The sequence below is a fragment of the Martes martes genome (assembly GCF_963455335.1).
Source record: "Martes martes genome assembly, chromosome: 5".
Taxonomy (NCBI): Eukaryota; Metazoa; Chordata; class Mammalia; order Carnivora; family Mustelidae; genus Martes; species Martes martes.
In genome coordinates this window covers 46,802,490-46,817,140 of record NC_137892.1, presented here as the reverse complement: position 1 = coordinate 46,817,140, position 14,651 = coordinate 46,802,490, and the positions used below count along the sequence as shown (strand labels likewise).

General features: G+C 36.9%; 1 protein-coding gene across 1 annotated transcript in view; it reads left to right on the top strand.

Annotated features, from left to right (window-relative positions):
• The window catches only part of LNPEP (leucyl and cystinyl aminopeptidase), a 96,358-nt gene that overhangs the window by 55,592 nt on the left and 26,115 nt on the right, over positions 1 to 14,651 (top strand). The window contains exons 5-8 of the mRNA XM_080805014.1: positions 7,183 to 7,303; positions 7,994 to 8,148; positions 10,349 to 10,462; positions 11,898 to 12,032. Coding sequence (XP_080661140.1) covers positions 7,183 to 7,303; positions 7,994 to 8,148; positions 10,349 to 10,462; positions 11,898 to 12,032 — 525 coding nt within the window. The remainder of the gene's footprint in view (positions 1 to 7,182; positions 7,304 to 7,993; positions 8,149 to 10,348; positions 10,463 to 11,897; positions 12,033 to 14,651) is intronic.

The following is a 14,651-nucleotide window of genomic DNA, read 5'->3' as shown; positions in this document are numbered from 1 at the left end:
GGGAGCCTGCTTCTCTTTCTTCCTCTGCAGCTCCCCCTGCTTGTGATCTCTCTCTGTCAAATAAATAAATCTTTAAAAAAAGAGCATATGCACAGCAAAAAGAAACATCAACAAAATGAAAAGGCAACCGAAAGAATGGGAGCAAGTATTTGCAAATCATGTATATGATAAGGGATTAATATCCAAAATATATAAGGAACTCCTACAACTCATTAGCAAAAATATATATAAATAATCTGATTTAGAAATAGGTAGAGGAGAGGTGCCTGGCTCTCTCAGTCAGCAGAGCATGCAGCTCTTGATCTTGGAGTTGTGAGTTTGCCCTACATTGGGTGTAGAGAGTACTTAAAAATAAAATCCTAAAAAAAAAAAAAAAAAAAAAAAAGAATAGAGGAACTGAACTGATATTTTCCCAAAGAAGACATAGAAGTGTCTAGCAAGTACCTGAAAAGGTGCTCAACATCACCAGTCACAAGGGAAATGCAAACCAAACTTCAATGAGCTATCACCTCACAATTGTTAGAATGACTGCCATTAAAAAGGTGAGAGTTAGCAAGTGTTGGTGAAGATGTGGTGGAAAGGGGAACCCTTGTGCACTGTTGGTAGAATGTAAACTGATAAAGCCACTATGGAAAGCAATGTGGAGGTACCTCAAAAAGTTAAAAATAGAACTACCATATGATCCAGCAATCCTACTTCTGGGTATACATCCAAAGGAAATGTAACCAGGCTCTCAAAGAGATATCTACTCCCCCATGTCTGCTGTAGGATTATTCACAACAGCCAAGAACCTAAAAGTCTCTCTGCAGATGAATGGATAGAAAAGGTGTGGTAAACATATTATGGATTATTATTTAGCCATGAGAAAGAAGGAGATCCTTCCATTTGCAATAATATAGATGGACCTGGGGGCGCCTGGGTGGCTCAGTGGGTTAAAGCCTCTGCGTTTGGCTCAGGTCATGATCTCAGGGTCCTGGGATCGAGCCCCGCATCGGGCTCTCTGCTCAGCGGGGAGCCTGCTTCCCCCACTCTCTCTACCTGCCTCTCTGCCTGCTTGTGATCTCTCTCTCTCTCTCTGTCCAATAAATAAATAAAATCTTAAAAAAAAAAAAGTCTCTTAAAAAAATATAGATGGACCTGGAAGGCATTATGTTAAATGACATAAATAACATAAGTTAATAGACAAAGACTTTATATATTATCTCACATGAGGAATCTAAGAAAGCTGAACTTTTAGAGACTAGAATGGTAGTTGTCAGGGTCTGAGTGGTGAGAGGGAAAATAGGAAAATGTTGGTCCAGCGGTATAAACTTCCAGTTATAAGTTTGAGATCTAATGTATAGATGACATGCATGGTGACTGTAGTTAAGAATGCTGCATTATATGCTTGAAAATTGCTGAGACTAGATCTTAAAAGTTCTCATCACAGAAAAGAATCGGTAATTATGTGAGGTGATGGAGGTGTCCTAAGTAATACTACTGTGGTAATCATTTCACAATATAACAGTGTATCAAAGCAACACATTGCACACCTTAAACTTTCATAATGTTATGTGTTAATTATATCAATATGTAAAGTTGCAAAAAAAATTTAAATTTAAAACTTACTTCCTCAAGTCTCAGTAGTCACATTTCTAGTGTTCTTGTGGCTAGTGGTTACTATATTGCATATCATGAATATTGAACATTCCCATCAGTGCAGAAAATTTTATTGGACAGCACTATATCTAAAACATGCAGATTTAAGAGATAGTGTACAAATGTAGTTAGAAGATAAACTCCAGGTTATAAAAGTTAATCTTCCTTTTTTTTTTTTTAAAGATTTAATTTATTTATTTGACAGACAGAGATCACAAGCAGGCAGAGAGGCTGGAAGAGAAGCAGGCTCCCTGCTGAGCAGAGAGCCTGATGCAGGGCTCGATTCTAGGACCCTGGGATCATGACCTGAGCCGAAGGCAGAGGCTTTAACCCATTGAGCCACCCAGGCGCCCCTAATCTTCCTTTTTAAAAAAGGAAGTTCAGATTGAGTTTCCTTAGAATAGTGATTAAGACTATTTAAAGGTCTTATGTATCTATAATTTGTAAAAATTGATTATTTGTTCTAATTAGGCTTCTCTGCTTTTCTATGTCATTAGTCCCTGTCAGTAAATGATTATTTGTTTAGATTTTACTCTTTAATTTCACCATAGAAACCTAGTTAATATTTTCATACACTAACACTATAGGAGAAAGGGTCTTTTTAAAACTAAAAATGATTATTCTTCATGATAGAAATATAATTTTTAGATTTTTTTCATATTTTGATCACCTCAGGGAATATTTTTACTCATTGAACACATTCAGTTGGAGCTGGCTTTCCTTTTTAGATTTAAAGCTTTATTTTAATCACATTATATTTGGATTTTGCTAATCAAAAAGCATATACTCATTCTGTTAGAAAAGCTTATCATGTCTACTACATAACTCTTAGAGGGCAGAGATGAGGATTATGGCTTTTCATCAGCAGTGGTACCCTATGCCATTATGCTCAGCAGTAAAAGATGGAACGACTCACGAAGTTTCAGCGTTCAAGGTTAAGTGTAGACTATGTAGTGGCCAAGTGCTCAAATGATTTACAAATCTTTGGCCTGAAAGAGTTTTCGTCAAGTCTAAACCAAATAATTTTTCAGAATCTTTTGAAAAGGATAATGAGATTGGTTTAAATCTCATAAAATTCAATTAATTTTTCTTCAAGCATCACACCACAGATTGGGCTGTTGATTCAGATGTTGCAACCTGGATAAAATCCAAAAGGCTCAACCTAGGAGAGTCAGGTTTGCTTCTTCAAAACCCAGCTGAATACCATCCTCTCCTTGAAGCAGTTCATTCTTTCCCCAGCTGGGATTAATCATTCCCTCTGTGATCTTTCATAGCACTTTAGTTACATCTCTGTTGTAATTATCACACTCTTTGATATAAAACCCCCAGCACTTTTTATTGTATCCCAAAATATATGCAGTCTTGGCTTTTTCTTTCCCCTCCGTCCCTTCCTCCCTTCTTCCTTCTTACTGCCTCCAGGATTACATTTAAACTCATCATTCGGATCTTCAGGGCTCTCTTATAAATCCTTCTTTGTTTCTAATTGCTCCAGTATGGATTCTTCCATTTGGCCACGCTGAACTATTCGCTGCTCAGATATATACCTTATTCTCATATATATAGAGGGGGGCACGGGAAATGGAGAGAGCAGGAAAGTGATTGATTGAGACTGAGATAGAGAGGAATTTGGGGTGGCTTTTTCTTTCCTTTTAATTTCTGTGTGTTATGAAGCAACATGATTAAACACGCACTCTGGAGTCCCTCCTCTACAGCTTCCTAGGATGTGCTCTTGAGCGGATTCCTCTGTAATCCTGCCTAAACCTCACCTTCTACAAATCTAGTACTGTATTGCCTATCTATATTAGCCTGCCCTCTCAAGGATTAAATCGTAATTTTTTTTGTAGAATACTTACTGCCTGGGGGATAGTAATACACACACACACACACACACACAAAGGGCACTCTTTTTTTATCCATTTGCAAACATACATGAATTTCCTTGTATGTCTGTGAATATGAAGTCATATTAAAAATTATTTTATTAACATATGATGTATTATTTGCCCCAGGGGTACAGGTCTGTGAATCATCAGGCTTACACATTTCACAGCACTCCCCATAGCCCATACCCTCCACAGTGTCCATCACCCCACAGCCACCATCTCCCTACCCCAGCCCCCAGCAACCCTCAGTTTGTTTCATGAGATTAAGAGTCTCCTACGGTTAGTCTCCCTCCTGATCCCATCTTGTTTCATTTTTTCCTTCCCTAGCCCCCAAAACCCCCTGCCCTGCATCACAAATTCCTCATGTCAGAGAGATCATATGATAATTGTCTTTCTCTGATTGTAAAGTCATAACTTTTAATGCTACCCAGCACCTGCATATTTCAAAACATGTTCTGAAAAAAAATAAATGTTATACAAATAACATTAATTGTTTCATTAATTTTCTCTCTTTTTATTAGGAAGAGGGAAGACTCTAATACTCATGGAGCTATACTCTGTGCTGGCCTCTGTCTTAGGCACTCATTTATAAATACCTTTTCGGTTCATAAACCAGTTGGGAGGGAAACATTAATCCCGTATTGCTGAGAAAGAAACAGTGTCTCAGAGAGGTTGCGTAAGTGACCCAGGATTACATAGTAAGTGAGAGTCAGGATTATACTGTCCACCACAATGTGCTGCTGCTTACACCCAGTGACGGAAATAACTTCTGTATGTATGGTGACCATAAATCTCGACTTGAAGTCTAACAAAGGATTTTTCTTACACTAAAATGTGGTAATCTTTAGGATGGATTCTATTTTGTGTAGTAGTTGACATTAGGTCTATTTTACAAGATTCAGGAATAAGGCAGTGGGGCTTTATTTACTAATGTCAGTCTTACCAAAGAGCTAGAAATGTCAAAGTTATTAAACATGCCCTCTTTAGTGATAAAGATCACTACATTGTCAAAGTTTTAAAGAAAGAGGAACATTTGTTTTTATCATTTCTGTCCGATCTTCAGTGTTCTCTACACCTCTTTCTGTTTTCAGAAATGCCAGAATTACCTAGAAAATTCTACACCAGTTTTGAAATACACTGCTTTGTTTGTCTTGAGGTTTTTGTTTTACTTTTGCCATTGCCTGATTTTGTTTTTATCATAGACAGGTCTAATTTGTAGAATCATAGAGTGTAGTGCTGGTTAGTCAGATGTACACACCATGTTTTAAGCTGTAAGTCTTAAGGTCTGAATGCTAGTTGACTTCCATTTGACAGTGTTTAGAGTGCTCTTATCAAGCCCAGAATACTGGTCAAGACTTCTTTGTTGTTGTTGAATTAGGTTGTTCTGTTTCTTACTGCTTCTGTTGCTCTTAAAACAAGCTTGCTAATATAATTACCAGATGATTTATCTAGTGAGAACTCATAGCACATCATTCTTTAAGGGAAAAAAAGGGGGGGGGGAGAAAATAATAAACTACCTTTTTTTCCTAATCACTGTATTCCAGAAGTAGAACTAAATGGATCCCTTGGTCAGATTTTAGTTTCATGTGAATTTCTTCTTCCTCCTTTACTTTTCCTCTAAAGAAAGGTGCTTTCACACATAGAGAGAAGCATGGCCAAATGGTATGTGTGGCAGAGGGATGTTGGAGGAGGAATCTGGGGGACATGGGTGGTATTTCCATTGGGATAGCATCTTGGAGGTTAATGTGTTGACTATAATATAAAATATGTGTTTCTGGAAAGAATAGGCAGAGATAATGAAGATTTGTCTCAAATTCCTAGTGATCTTGGTATAGTCATTTACAATGGAAGTTAGAGATTGTAAAAGAATACGTCAGTCTTCCTCCCCTCCCCGGCACTAACATTGACTACAGAGGGGAAGGATGCAGGAAGTACACACATCAGTGGAATGAGCTTATAGTTCCTTTGGCAAATGGTGACTGCATTCAGTAAACTGGTCACTAAGGGCTACAGATGGCAGAGTGCTGGGCTGGTGAAGTACTCTTGGCCACATGAGGCAAGAGGTTAAATTTCTTTCATGGGTCTCTTAACAATATAGTTTTAACTGATTAACTCTAGTCCTAGATAGGTTATTTTTCCAGTAACTGTTGGCACAAATGCTCTACTCACACATATTTTACCCCATTTCTGTATTTTTTATAATAAAAATAATAACTACCATTTATTGAACACTTACATCATGTCATGAACTAGTCTAAGTTCTATATATGTATTAGCCCATTTAACCTTCCCAGCAACCCACTGAAGGTAGGATTTACTTTTCTCACCCAACAAGGAGAGTTAACCAAACTGCTCAAGGTCATACAACTAGCAGAGATTTATTTTTGTTTACTTAATTTTTTTTCTTTACATTTAATTTTTATTCTGTGTTACCTCTATGTTTTTGTGATTAACTGTAGACTAAAACCCCCCATAAGGACAACTCTGACTGAAAACTATTGGACCTTTTAGAAATTGTCGACAGTTTTTTAGCCCTTTAATGAGAGAATTGAATTAGAATTCAGGGCATTTTTTGCACGTGGTGAATTATTCAGTAAGTCTCCATTTCCCATCAGTTGAGATTCTTTTTTAAAGTTTTTATTTTCTACTATGTCTTGGCCATATCTCACATTCCCAGGTGAGTATAGAGGGCTTCTGTTTTTTTCAATCAACTGAAAAACAATAAATAATGCTTTTTAAGACCCCTTTGCTTTTAACATAAAATTGCTTAAAACTTGCCTTTTGATACGTATTGAATAAGATGTTTATAGTTAATTACAGCTTATGTGTTTAACTTATGCACTTAGAAAAAGAGAGAAAGAATAGCAATTTAAATGATGTGGACAATCAGATCTGCCTCCCCTCTTTGTGAGCATGTATCCTGAAGGGAGTGGGTGATTGGAATATGGATTTATCATCCCCTTCGTTGGTTTTAGTTACTGTGTGCCACTCACTGAGCATTGGATTCTGTTTGGTATGATTATTTCTTATACAACATGACCAATGAAAACAAGCCAAAACTGGAAAAAAGTAAGTTATCCCAAGGCTGGAAGAAAAACAGGCTTGCCATACTTACTGACAAAGCATGCATTGGTCTGTAACAGATTTTCCCAGGGAAATTTCAACAAATGTGTAATTTCTGCCTTGTATGTTTGCTTTAGAGCTAACTCCCTTATGTGACTCCTCTGTGTTGAGTGCCTGTTTGATGCCAGGTACTGTAAAAGTGCTAAAAAGAGGAAAATTGTTTTGTCCTTCAAATATTTCAGTCTTGATAGCTCATAGGTAAGGAAGGGCAACTTTAGGTAATGGAGAAGACAAGTATCGTGAAATTAATAGGAAAATGCTTATATGTTGCTATGATATGACCCAAATAGTTTATTTGGGATGTTCTGTTAACTTAAAAAAAAATCAGTAAGTTTTTGAACACTGTGGTATGTGTGGAAGTGACTTGCTAAATTCTCCAGGGGCTTATTGATTTGGAAGCAAGAGTTTCTGTCCTATAAAATCTCATAAAACTCTTTTTACAGTTCTCACATATGCTTCACAGTATTCACATGACTATCATGCCATTTTGATTGTACATGTCTTTACATCATATATATATATATATGTTTTCTTTTAGGTTTCTATATATGCTGTACCAGAAAAGATTGGTCAAGTTCACCATGCCTTGGAAACAACTGTGAAGCTTCTTGAATTCTACCAAAACTACTTTGAAATTCAATACCCGCTTAAGAAATTGGGTAAGAATCAAACAGTGCCTCTGATTTTCATTACTTTTACAACCTAGATTCATTTTGCAAATTTTTTTTAGAAAACTTTTGCCAAAGTTATTTTAAAAGAAATCTAAGAAACACTTAAATCTTTAAAAATTGTCTCTGTTTGTTGAGATTATTCAGATTCCATAAAAGCATCTAAATGTGGAGCTTTAAACATTTACAAGTTTATGGAGGTGTTAAAAGGGCTTATACAGTGTATAAGCTGTGTACGTGGGAATTTGCTTAGGGCTTAGTCTGGAGTTTGACTAATTCTAACCTCCTAAGAAATTCCCGATTCAAATAACAAGAATTGAGTATTGGGAGCTCAGGAAAGCAAGAGCATGTCAGAGCTGTTTAACCAGGAGCTAGATAGGGGAATGTCGGATCTGCACCTTATCCTCCCTGCTCTAGAAAGCTGATTCATTGTGAAGGAATTAGGTTTCTCTTCCTTTGCTAAGTGACAGGGGAGCAGTGACTCTAAAGGGATGGTTCAGGTCTTTCTCAACTGACTGACAGGTGGGGAACGTACAAGACAGGAGTGGGGTTCCATTTGCTGAGTATAAAATGACCTCACTGTCTCTTGATTCACAGTGATAAACCAATGGGTAAAAGATTTTTATTTAGGGAGTGCCCTAGATGAAGGAAAGTTGATTACTTCTTTCTTCTTATGTCCAGATTTGGTGGCTATTCCTGACTTTGAAGCAGGAGCAATGGAAAATTGGGGTTTGCTCACCTTCCGAGAAGAAACACTTCTGTATGATAACAATACTTCTTCAGTGGCGGACAGAAAACTGGTTACTAAAATTATTGCTCATGAACTATCCCATCAGGTATTAGTGGCCAAGAATATTATATTTCATTTCTCTTTTATATCCTAGAGTTTTAGAGTTGAATTAGATGCTAATAAGAAATTCAGCGTTTTATTGTAGTATCGCCTTCTTTCATAATAAAGTGGTGTTTTCTTTTTTTTTTTTAGATTTATTTATTTATTTGACAGGGAGATAGTGAGAGCAGGAACACAAGCAGGGGAAGTGGGAGAAGGAGAAGCAGGCTTCCTGACAAGCAGGGAGCCTGATGTGGGTCTCAATCCCAGTACCCTGGGATCATGACCTGAGCTGAAGGCAGATGCTTAATGACTGAGCCACCCAGGTGCCCCTGGGTGTTTTCTAACACAAACTTGATTTCAAATGAAAATGCTCTCTCATGTTTATGTAGGATTTTATAGTTTATAAAGCATTTGCACATCCATTATCTCACTTACTTTTCATAACTGCTCTGAGGTAGGTGATAATCCCAATTTACAGATATGGAAACTGAGACTCAGTTTAAATAAATGACTTACCCAAAGTCATACAATTAATAATTGGCAGCACTGGGCTTGAAGACCACTGTCTACTCAAGATCTGCCTCTCCTTTCTTGTGCTGTAATGATAGAGAGCTATTTCACCCCTGACAGATGCCAGCTGCTCAATATAGCTTTATGGTGGACAAACCCCTCCCCTAAATTTCACTCTGTTCTCATAACTCTTGGACTTAGTTTTCAGGACTAGATTTATGTTTTCTTCTCCTGCTCAAACTGTGTTCTTTGTTAATTTGAGAGAGGGAGGGTACTCTTTGTATGACAAGGAGAAAAAGAAAGAAAATTATGTGGGTATGTGAACATCCTGTTTTCTTCCCCAACACCTTGTCTTTCTTTTGTCCCTCGCTGAGGGGCTTAACGGTGTTGGGTATGGGGGTGCCTGGGTGGCTCTGTGGGTTAAAGCCTCTGCCTTCGGCTCAGGTCATGATATCAGGGTCCTGGGATCAAACCCCGCATTGGGCTCTCTGCTCAGCAGGGAGCCTGCTTCCCTCTCTCTCTCTGCCTGCCTCTCTGCCTACTTGTGATCTCTCTGTCAAATAAATAAATAAAATCTTTAAAAAACAAAACAAAACAAAACAGTGTTGGGTATGGTTTGGGGGTGTCACGATGGAAGGGGGACGTGGAAGAAGAGTAGCACATGCTCTGGTCAGTTTGCTTCCTGTCTCAAACACCATATATGTGCAACTCTGGAGCCCTTGTGAACACTTCATAACAGGCTGACATCTGACAGCCTGGTTATTGACAGTCATGGTTTTGGGCATGTAGCCACGTTGTCCTTTAGAGGATATCCTCTTGGTCTTTTATGCCTGGGGCCACCCATCACCACTTCTCTGTTACTTCTGCTTTAAGTCTTAGAAACCATATTCCTCTGAAAAAGGTTTAAAGATAATATCTTTGAAAAGCATGTTATTATAATTCTCAAAAGTGTTCTGTTTCAATACCTAGTAACATTATTTTGCTGCTGGTTTGAGATGAGCCATAGGCCACACTAAATTGCATACCCACCACTCTCCATTTTGGGGATTTTTGAGATACTTTTTTTTTAGAAGAGTCTCCTATCATTGTTATCCTTCTTATGGTTTCATCATAGAAGAAGACATTTAAAGAACTTTCTGATTTCCTTTATTTATATGCATGCCAACTATCTTAAGGAACATTACTTGAATTCTGTTTTGAATCCTGTAAATACCTCCTCTCAGGTGCCCGAGGAGAAACATGAAGCCTGGGATTATGTAGGAAAATCTGTCACGTACAAATTTATTTCTTAGTTGTTGTGGATGGCTGTAGATAGAATGGAAATAATCTTAGTAACTTAATATTAGAAGGTAGAAGAATTTCATCATCTAGGAAATAATACTTTTAATGAAGTGACTAAAAACTGTTTTTACCTAGCAAACAGTGTGTGTGTTAATTTGATAAATATGTTAATTGTGTTTCTTGCTTGTTTTCCCATTCAACAGAGTAAAATGTTAAAATTTTTATTTTCATTTTAGAGTAAATATATACAAATTTTCTCATAAGTCTTTAATTTGAACATAGTTTGTTTAACTAATAACTATTTTTAAGTAGTTTTAATCTCGATATAGGTGATTAATCTGACAATTCAATTATTAGGACATTTTTAAGAATGTAAATACTGTGTTGATTAGTAGTTTGTTTTTTCCCCACAGTGGTTTGGTAATCTGGTCACAATGGAGTGGTGGAATGATCTGTGGCTAAATGAAGGATTTGCTACTTTCATGGAGTATTTCTCTTTGGAAAAAATATTTAAAGAGCTCTCCAGTGTAAGTACACCGTTTGTTATACGTACTCTCATATTTGCCATTTGGAGAAATGAAAGTGTTTCTAGAAAGGTAAAATTGATTCTTGTTGCTGATAAATCTTCAACCTCTTGACATTTGACAATGAAAACTAAGCTTTTGTTTATTGAAATGTTTCATTGAAAGCTGAAGTTATATGAAATTATTTTATACTTTGTTAAGATGAACATTTTAAATCACTTTGCTACATTTTAAAAACATTTGCTACATTTTAAGAGATGTGGCCCTTCTCCTTGAAGAAATTTAGATGAAGTTGAAAAACCTTTTTTGGAAAACAAAACATTTTACCATTTGTATAAAGAGAGAAAAAAATTAAGACAATGTGTAACAATGCTATCTCTCTGTTATTACTGTGATCCTTCTTGTAACATGGTACATAGATTGATACAGACAAGTAATTTGCCCTGTTAAGATGCAAACCATATTTTGTGCCCTTTCTAAAGGGATATCATTGGGATATCATTCTGTCATAGAGATCATAATAATGATACTGTATTATTAGACTCTGGAGATGTTTCCTATCATTAGAGATATTTGAACACACCAGGCCGTAGTATAATAGGTATTGCCAAATAATCCAAGCAATAGGTGAGGGTGTATAAATAAAGATCCCATTCAGACCTAAAACTCTCTGACTTTGTATTAAACTTCCTGGGTATATGATCCAAGACTGTTTCAAAATAGGGATACTCTTAAGAGCTTTAAATTTGAAATTTTCATGTAAGTCCTGTTCAAAAACTTCAGGTGGGTAGAAGGAACTAGAATACTAAGCAAAGTATTCTAAATCTATGTGTGTTACTTAATTGAGCAATGAGATATACAGTTTCACCACTTGGTGGTGCCCAGAATGTTTAAAACCTTCTAATGTATATTCTAGGGGAGCTTGTCTACTGAGCTATCAATGAATTCTATTTAAATGTTATATTTTATTTTGAATGAACCTCAGTTAAGGGAAATGTCTATTATCTTAATAGAAACCTGGACCATATATGAAAAGTTGGCTTAAGGACCAATTTTTATTTTTGTTTTTTAATTTCAGATGTTATTTTTAAAATGTACACTAACCATTTTAGAATATTTACTTTGATTTTCTCTCTGGACTTGGCACATTTGGTTGCTTTAGTAATAGATTCTTAATTTATTCTTATGGTGTGGTTTAAGGAACAATGTTTTTCATGTGGCTAGTAAGTTATAATTTTTTTTTAAATTTAAGGAATACAAATGAAAGTTGCTATATTCCTATATTTTAAAAGCTTATTTTCTGAAGTCTACTGAAGATGTTTTCTTTTAAAGAATGAACTTAAACAGTTATTAGTCTAACTCATATAAATAATTACTATACTTGCCTTTGCCTTTGATACTTTTCGTGGTTTCCTAATCTGTTTGATGTTTTTGCTAGTATGAAGATTTCTTAGATGCTCGATTTAAAACCATGAAGAAAGATTCCTTGAATTCATCTCATCCAATATCATCATCATCTGTTGAGTCTTCAGAACAGATTGAAGAAATGTTTGATTCTCTTTCCTATTTTAAGGTACTGCTCTGTACACCAAGTACCTGGAGTGGGTTTCAAATTAATTTCTTTTTTCTTTTTTTAAAGATTTTATTTATTTATTTGACAGAGGGAGAGAGAGATCACAAGTAGGCAGAGAGGGAAGGGGAAGCAGGCTCCCCGCTGAGCAGAGAGCCCAATGTAGGGCTCGATTCCAGGACCCTGAGATCATGACCTGAGCCGAAGGCAGCAGAGGTTTAACCCACTGAGCCACCAAGGCGCCCTTCAAATTAATTTCGTATGTGAGCAAGCTGCATGATTTAGATTACTTTAAAGATTATATTTTAAGATTATTTTCATGTATGCTTTTAAACTTTAAGATGTTTGCTTCTATTTAAATCTTGGTTTTAACTTTTCTGCGTTTTTCTCCCAGAGAAAAACTCTGTTCTCATTTAAGTTCTGTGACTGGTATTCTGGGTAGTTAATCAGATCATACAGCCATCTATCTCTTAAAGTTGGTTCAGTCTACAGATCTACAGGTAGAATATATCCAGGGAATGTTCTAAGCAAGCCCTTGGCTGGGTTATTGACAACTGAGGCATGTTCCAAAGTCACAATTGCCAAAACACATAAATAAAAAGAGATTGTAAGAACTGAAAAGTAGATTGCAGGATCAGAAACATAGACTCCAGGTTTGGGAGTAAAGCAAAAACAGAAAATTAGAAATCTGACTAGGATCACCATAGATCAGGGGCACCTTGGTGGCTCAGATGACTGAGTGTCTGCTTTTGGCTCAGATCATGATCTCTGAGTCCTGGGATCGAGCCCTGTGTTGGGCTTCCTGCTCAGTGGGGAGTTTGCTTCTTCCTTTCCTGCTGCAACTTCCCCCCACCCCCACTAAAAAAAAAAAAAAAAAAAAGCATCATCATATGTCAGAGAACAGAACAGTGCCACTCACAGGTGTGATGGGAGTCATGAATATTGGGGCTTATTTGCCTCCTTACTCTGGCTGTCAGATTAATTGATTAATAAATGAATTCCTGTACCAGACAGAGGAAATACACAAAACCTGTGAGATACAGTCCATATCATCAAGAAACTCCAAGTTTAGGTGGTGGGTGCTTGTGAAGCAGTAAAAATTGATGCAGATGGAATGAATGGTATAGACTTTTTTTACCTAGGATTTTGAAGAAAACTTTTTTGGAGGAAAACAGACGTTGAAGGGAATTAAAAAAATAAAAAGAATACAGATAAAGAGGAATGAAAAGCACTGAGTAGGTCAGGAATAAGGCAGTGAAGTCTACAAAGAAAAGTCAGGAATACTAATGGGCAAGACATTTTTGTTTAGGGAGTAAATGCTTGACTGTGGTGGAAGCCGTAGGTGGAGAAGGGGAAAGATGAGGAAGGTAGGTTGGGGCAGTGGTAGAAGGTTCTGAATGCCATCGGGAATGTGGACTTTCTTCTGTAAGCAATAGTAAGCTTTAGAAGATTTTTCGAACAGAGGAATTCCTTGATTAAAGTTACTGTTTAGGAAAACTAATTTGTTCTAGCTTACAGAGTAGATTTAAGCGGAGGGAGATCTAAAGTCAGAAAGTTGCTGCTAAAGTCCTAACACGATGTGGTCAAAGTGTGAAATTAGGAGTGGTAGTGAAAGTGGAAGGAAAATGATGAGTGTAAAAGCACTGGGTGGAGGGAAGTTCTGGAAGGATTTAGTGACAGGGTAAGGCAGGTAAACAAAGAGGTAGCCATGTTTTCCAGGCAAACACCTGACTGGCATGGAAAATGGTCATACTGTTAACAAATAAGGAATCAGGAATTTAGTTAGCTATATTAAATATATTCCAATCAGAGCTGCTGCTATGATTTTTAAAGCCTGTATTGGATCTGTTGACAAAAATGTTTAAACTTGTGGTTCTGTTCTTGTACAGAGCTGTTACTTGAGGATTTGTTTTGACTGAGCTCCGTCATCCTCTGACCCCCACCCCCTAAACCCTGAATTCAGTGTCTTCTGATCATTTGGTTTCTACAGCGTATCTAACTCCTGTCAGTATGGTAACTACTTATTTCAGGATTTTGGAATCAGAATTTTCGAATATTTGGGCAAATATCCCACATAATTGGGAAAAGTGGAACACTGAGTAATTTACCAATATTGTATGCAAGAACAAATAAGCATGATTAGGGAAATGTGTTTGACAGACTTATTCCTTCTGGGTTTTTTAATCTCTAAGCCTAATTCTGATATAGGATGTCTGTTGAGATCAACTAGGAAGTAAATTTTGAAATAAAAGGAAAAAGGTCTAAAATTTAAATGACAGGAGCCACCAAAATGAAGTGGTTCCATGGAGATGAGGATCCAGCAAGAGACTGAGAACAATGGGCAGTGATTAGGGGGAGAATCAAGAGGGTGTCCCGAGGCCAAGTGCAGAAAGACTCTAAAGGGGAAGTGAGTAATCAGTCATATCAAGTGCTGCTAGCAGGTTGATAAGTTGAGTGTGGGAATTGCCATTGGTTTGACACCATGAAGTTCTTCAGTGACCTTGATAAAAACACTTTTAGTGGAGTGATGGTTGGATGATGGGTCTAGAAAAAGTGGTAAGAGAGCAAATGGAGATGGCAGATGTGGACAGCTCTTTCAAGGAGTTTACTACAAAGGGGGTA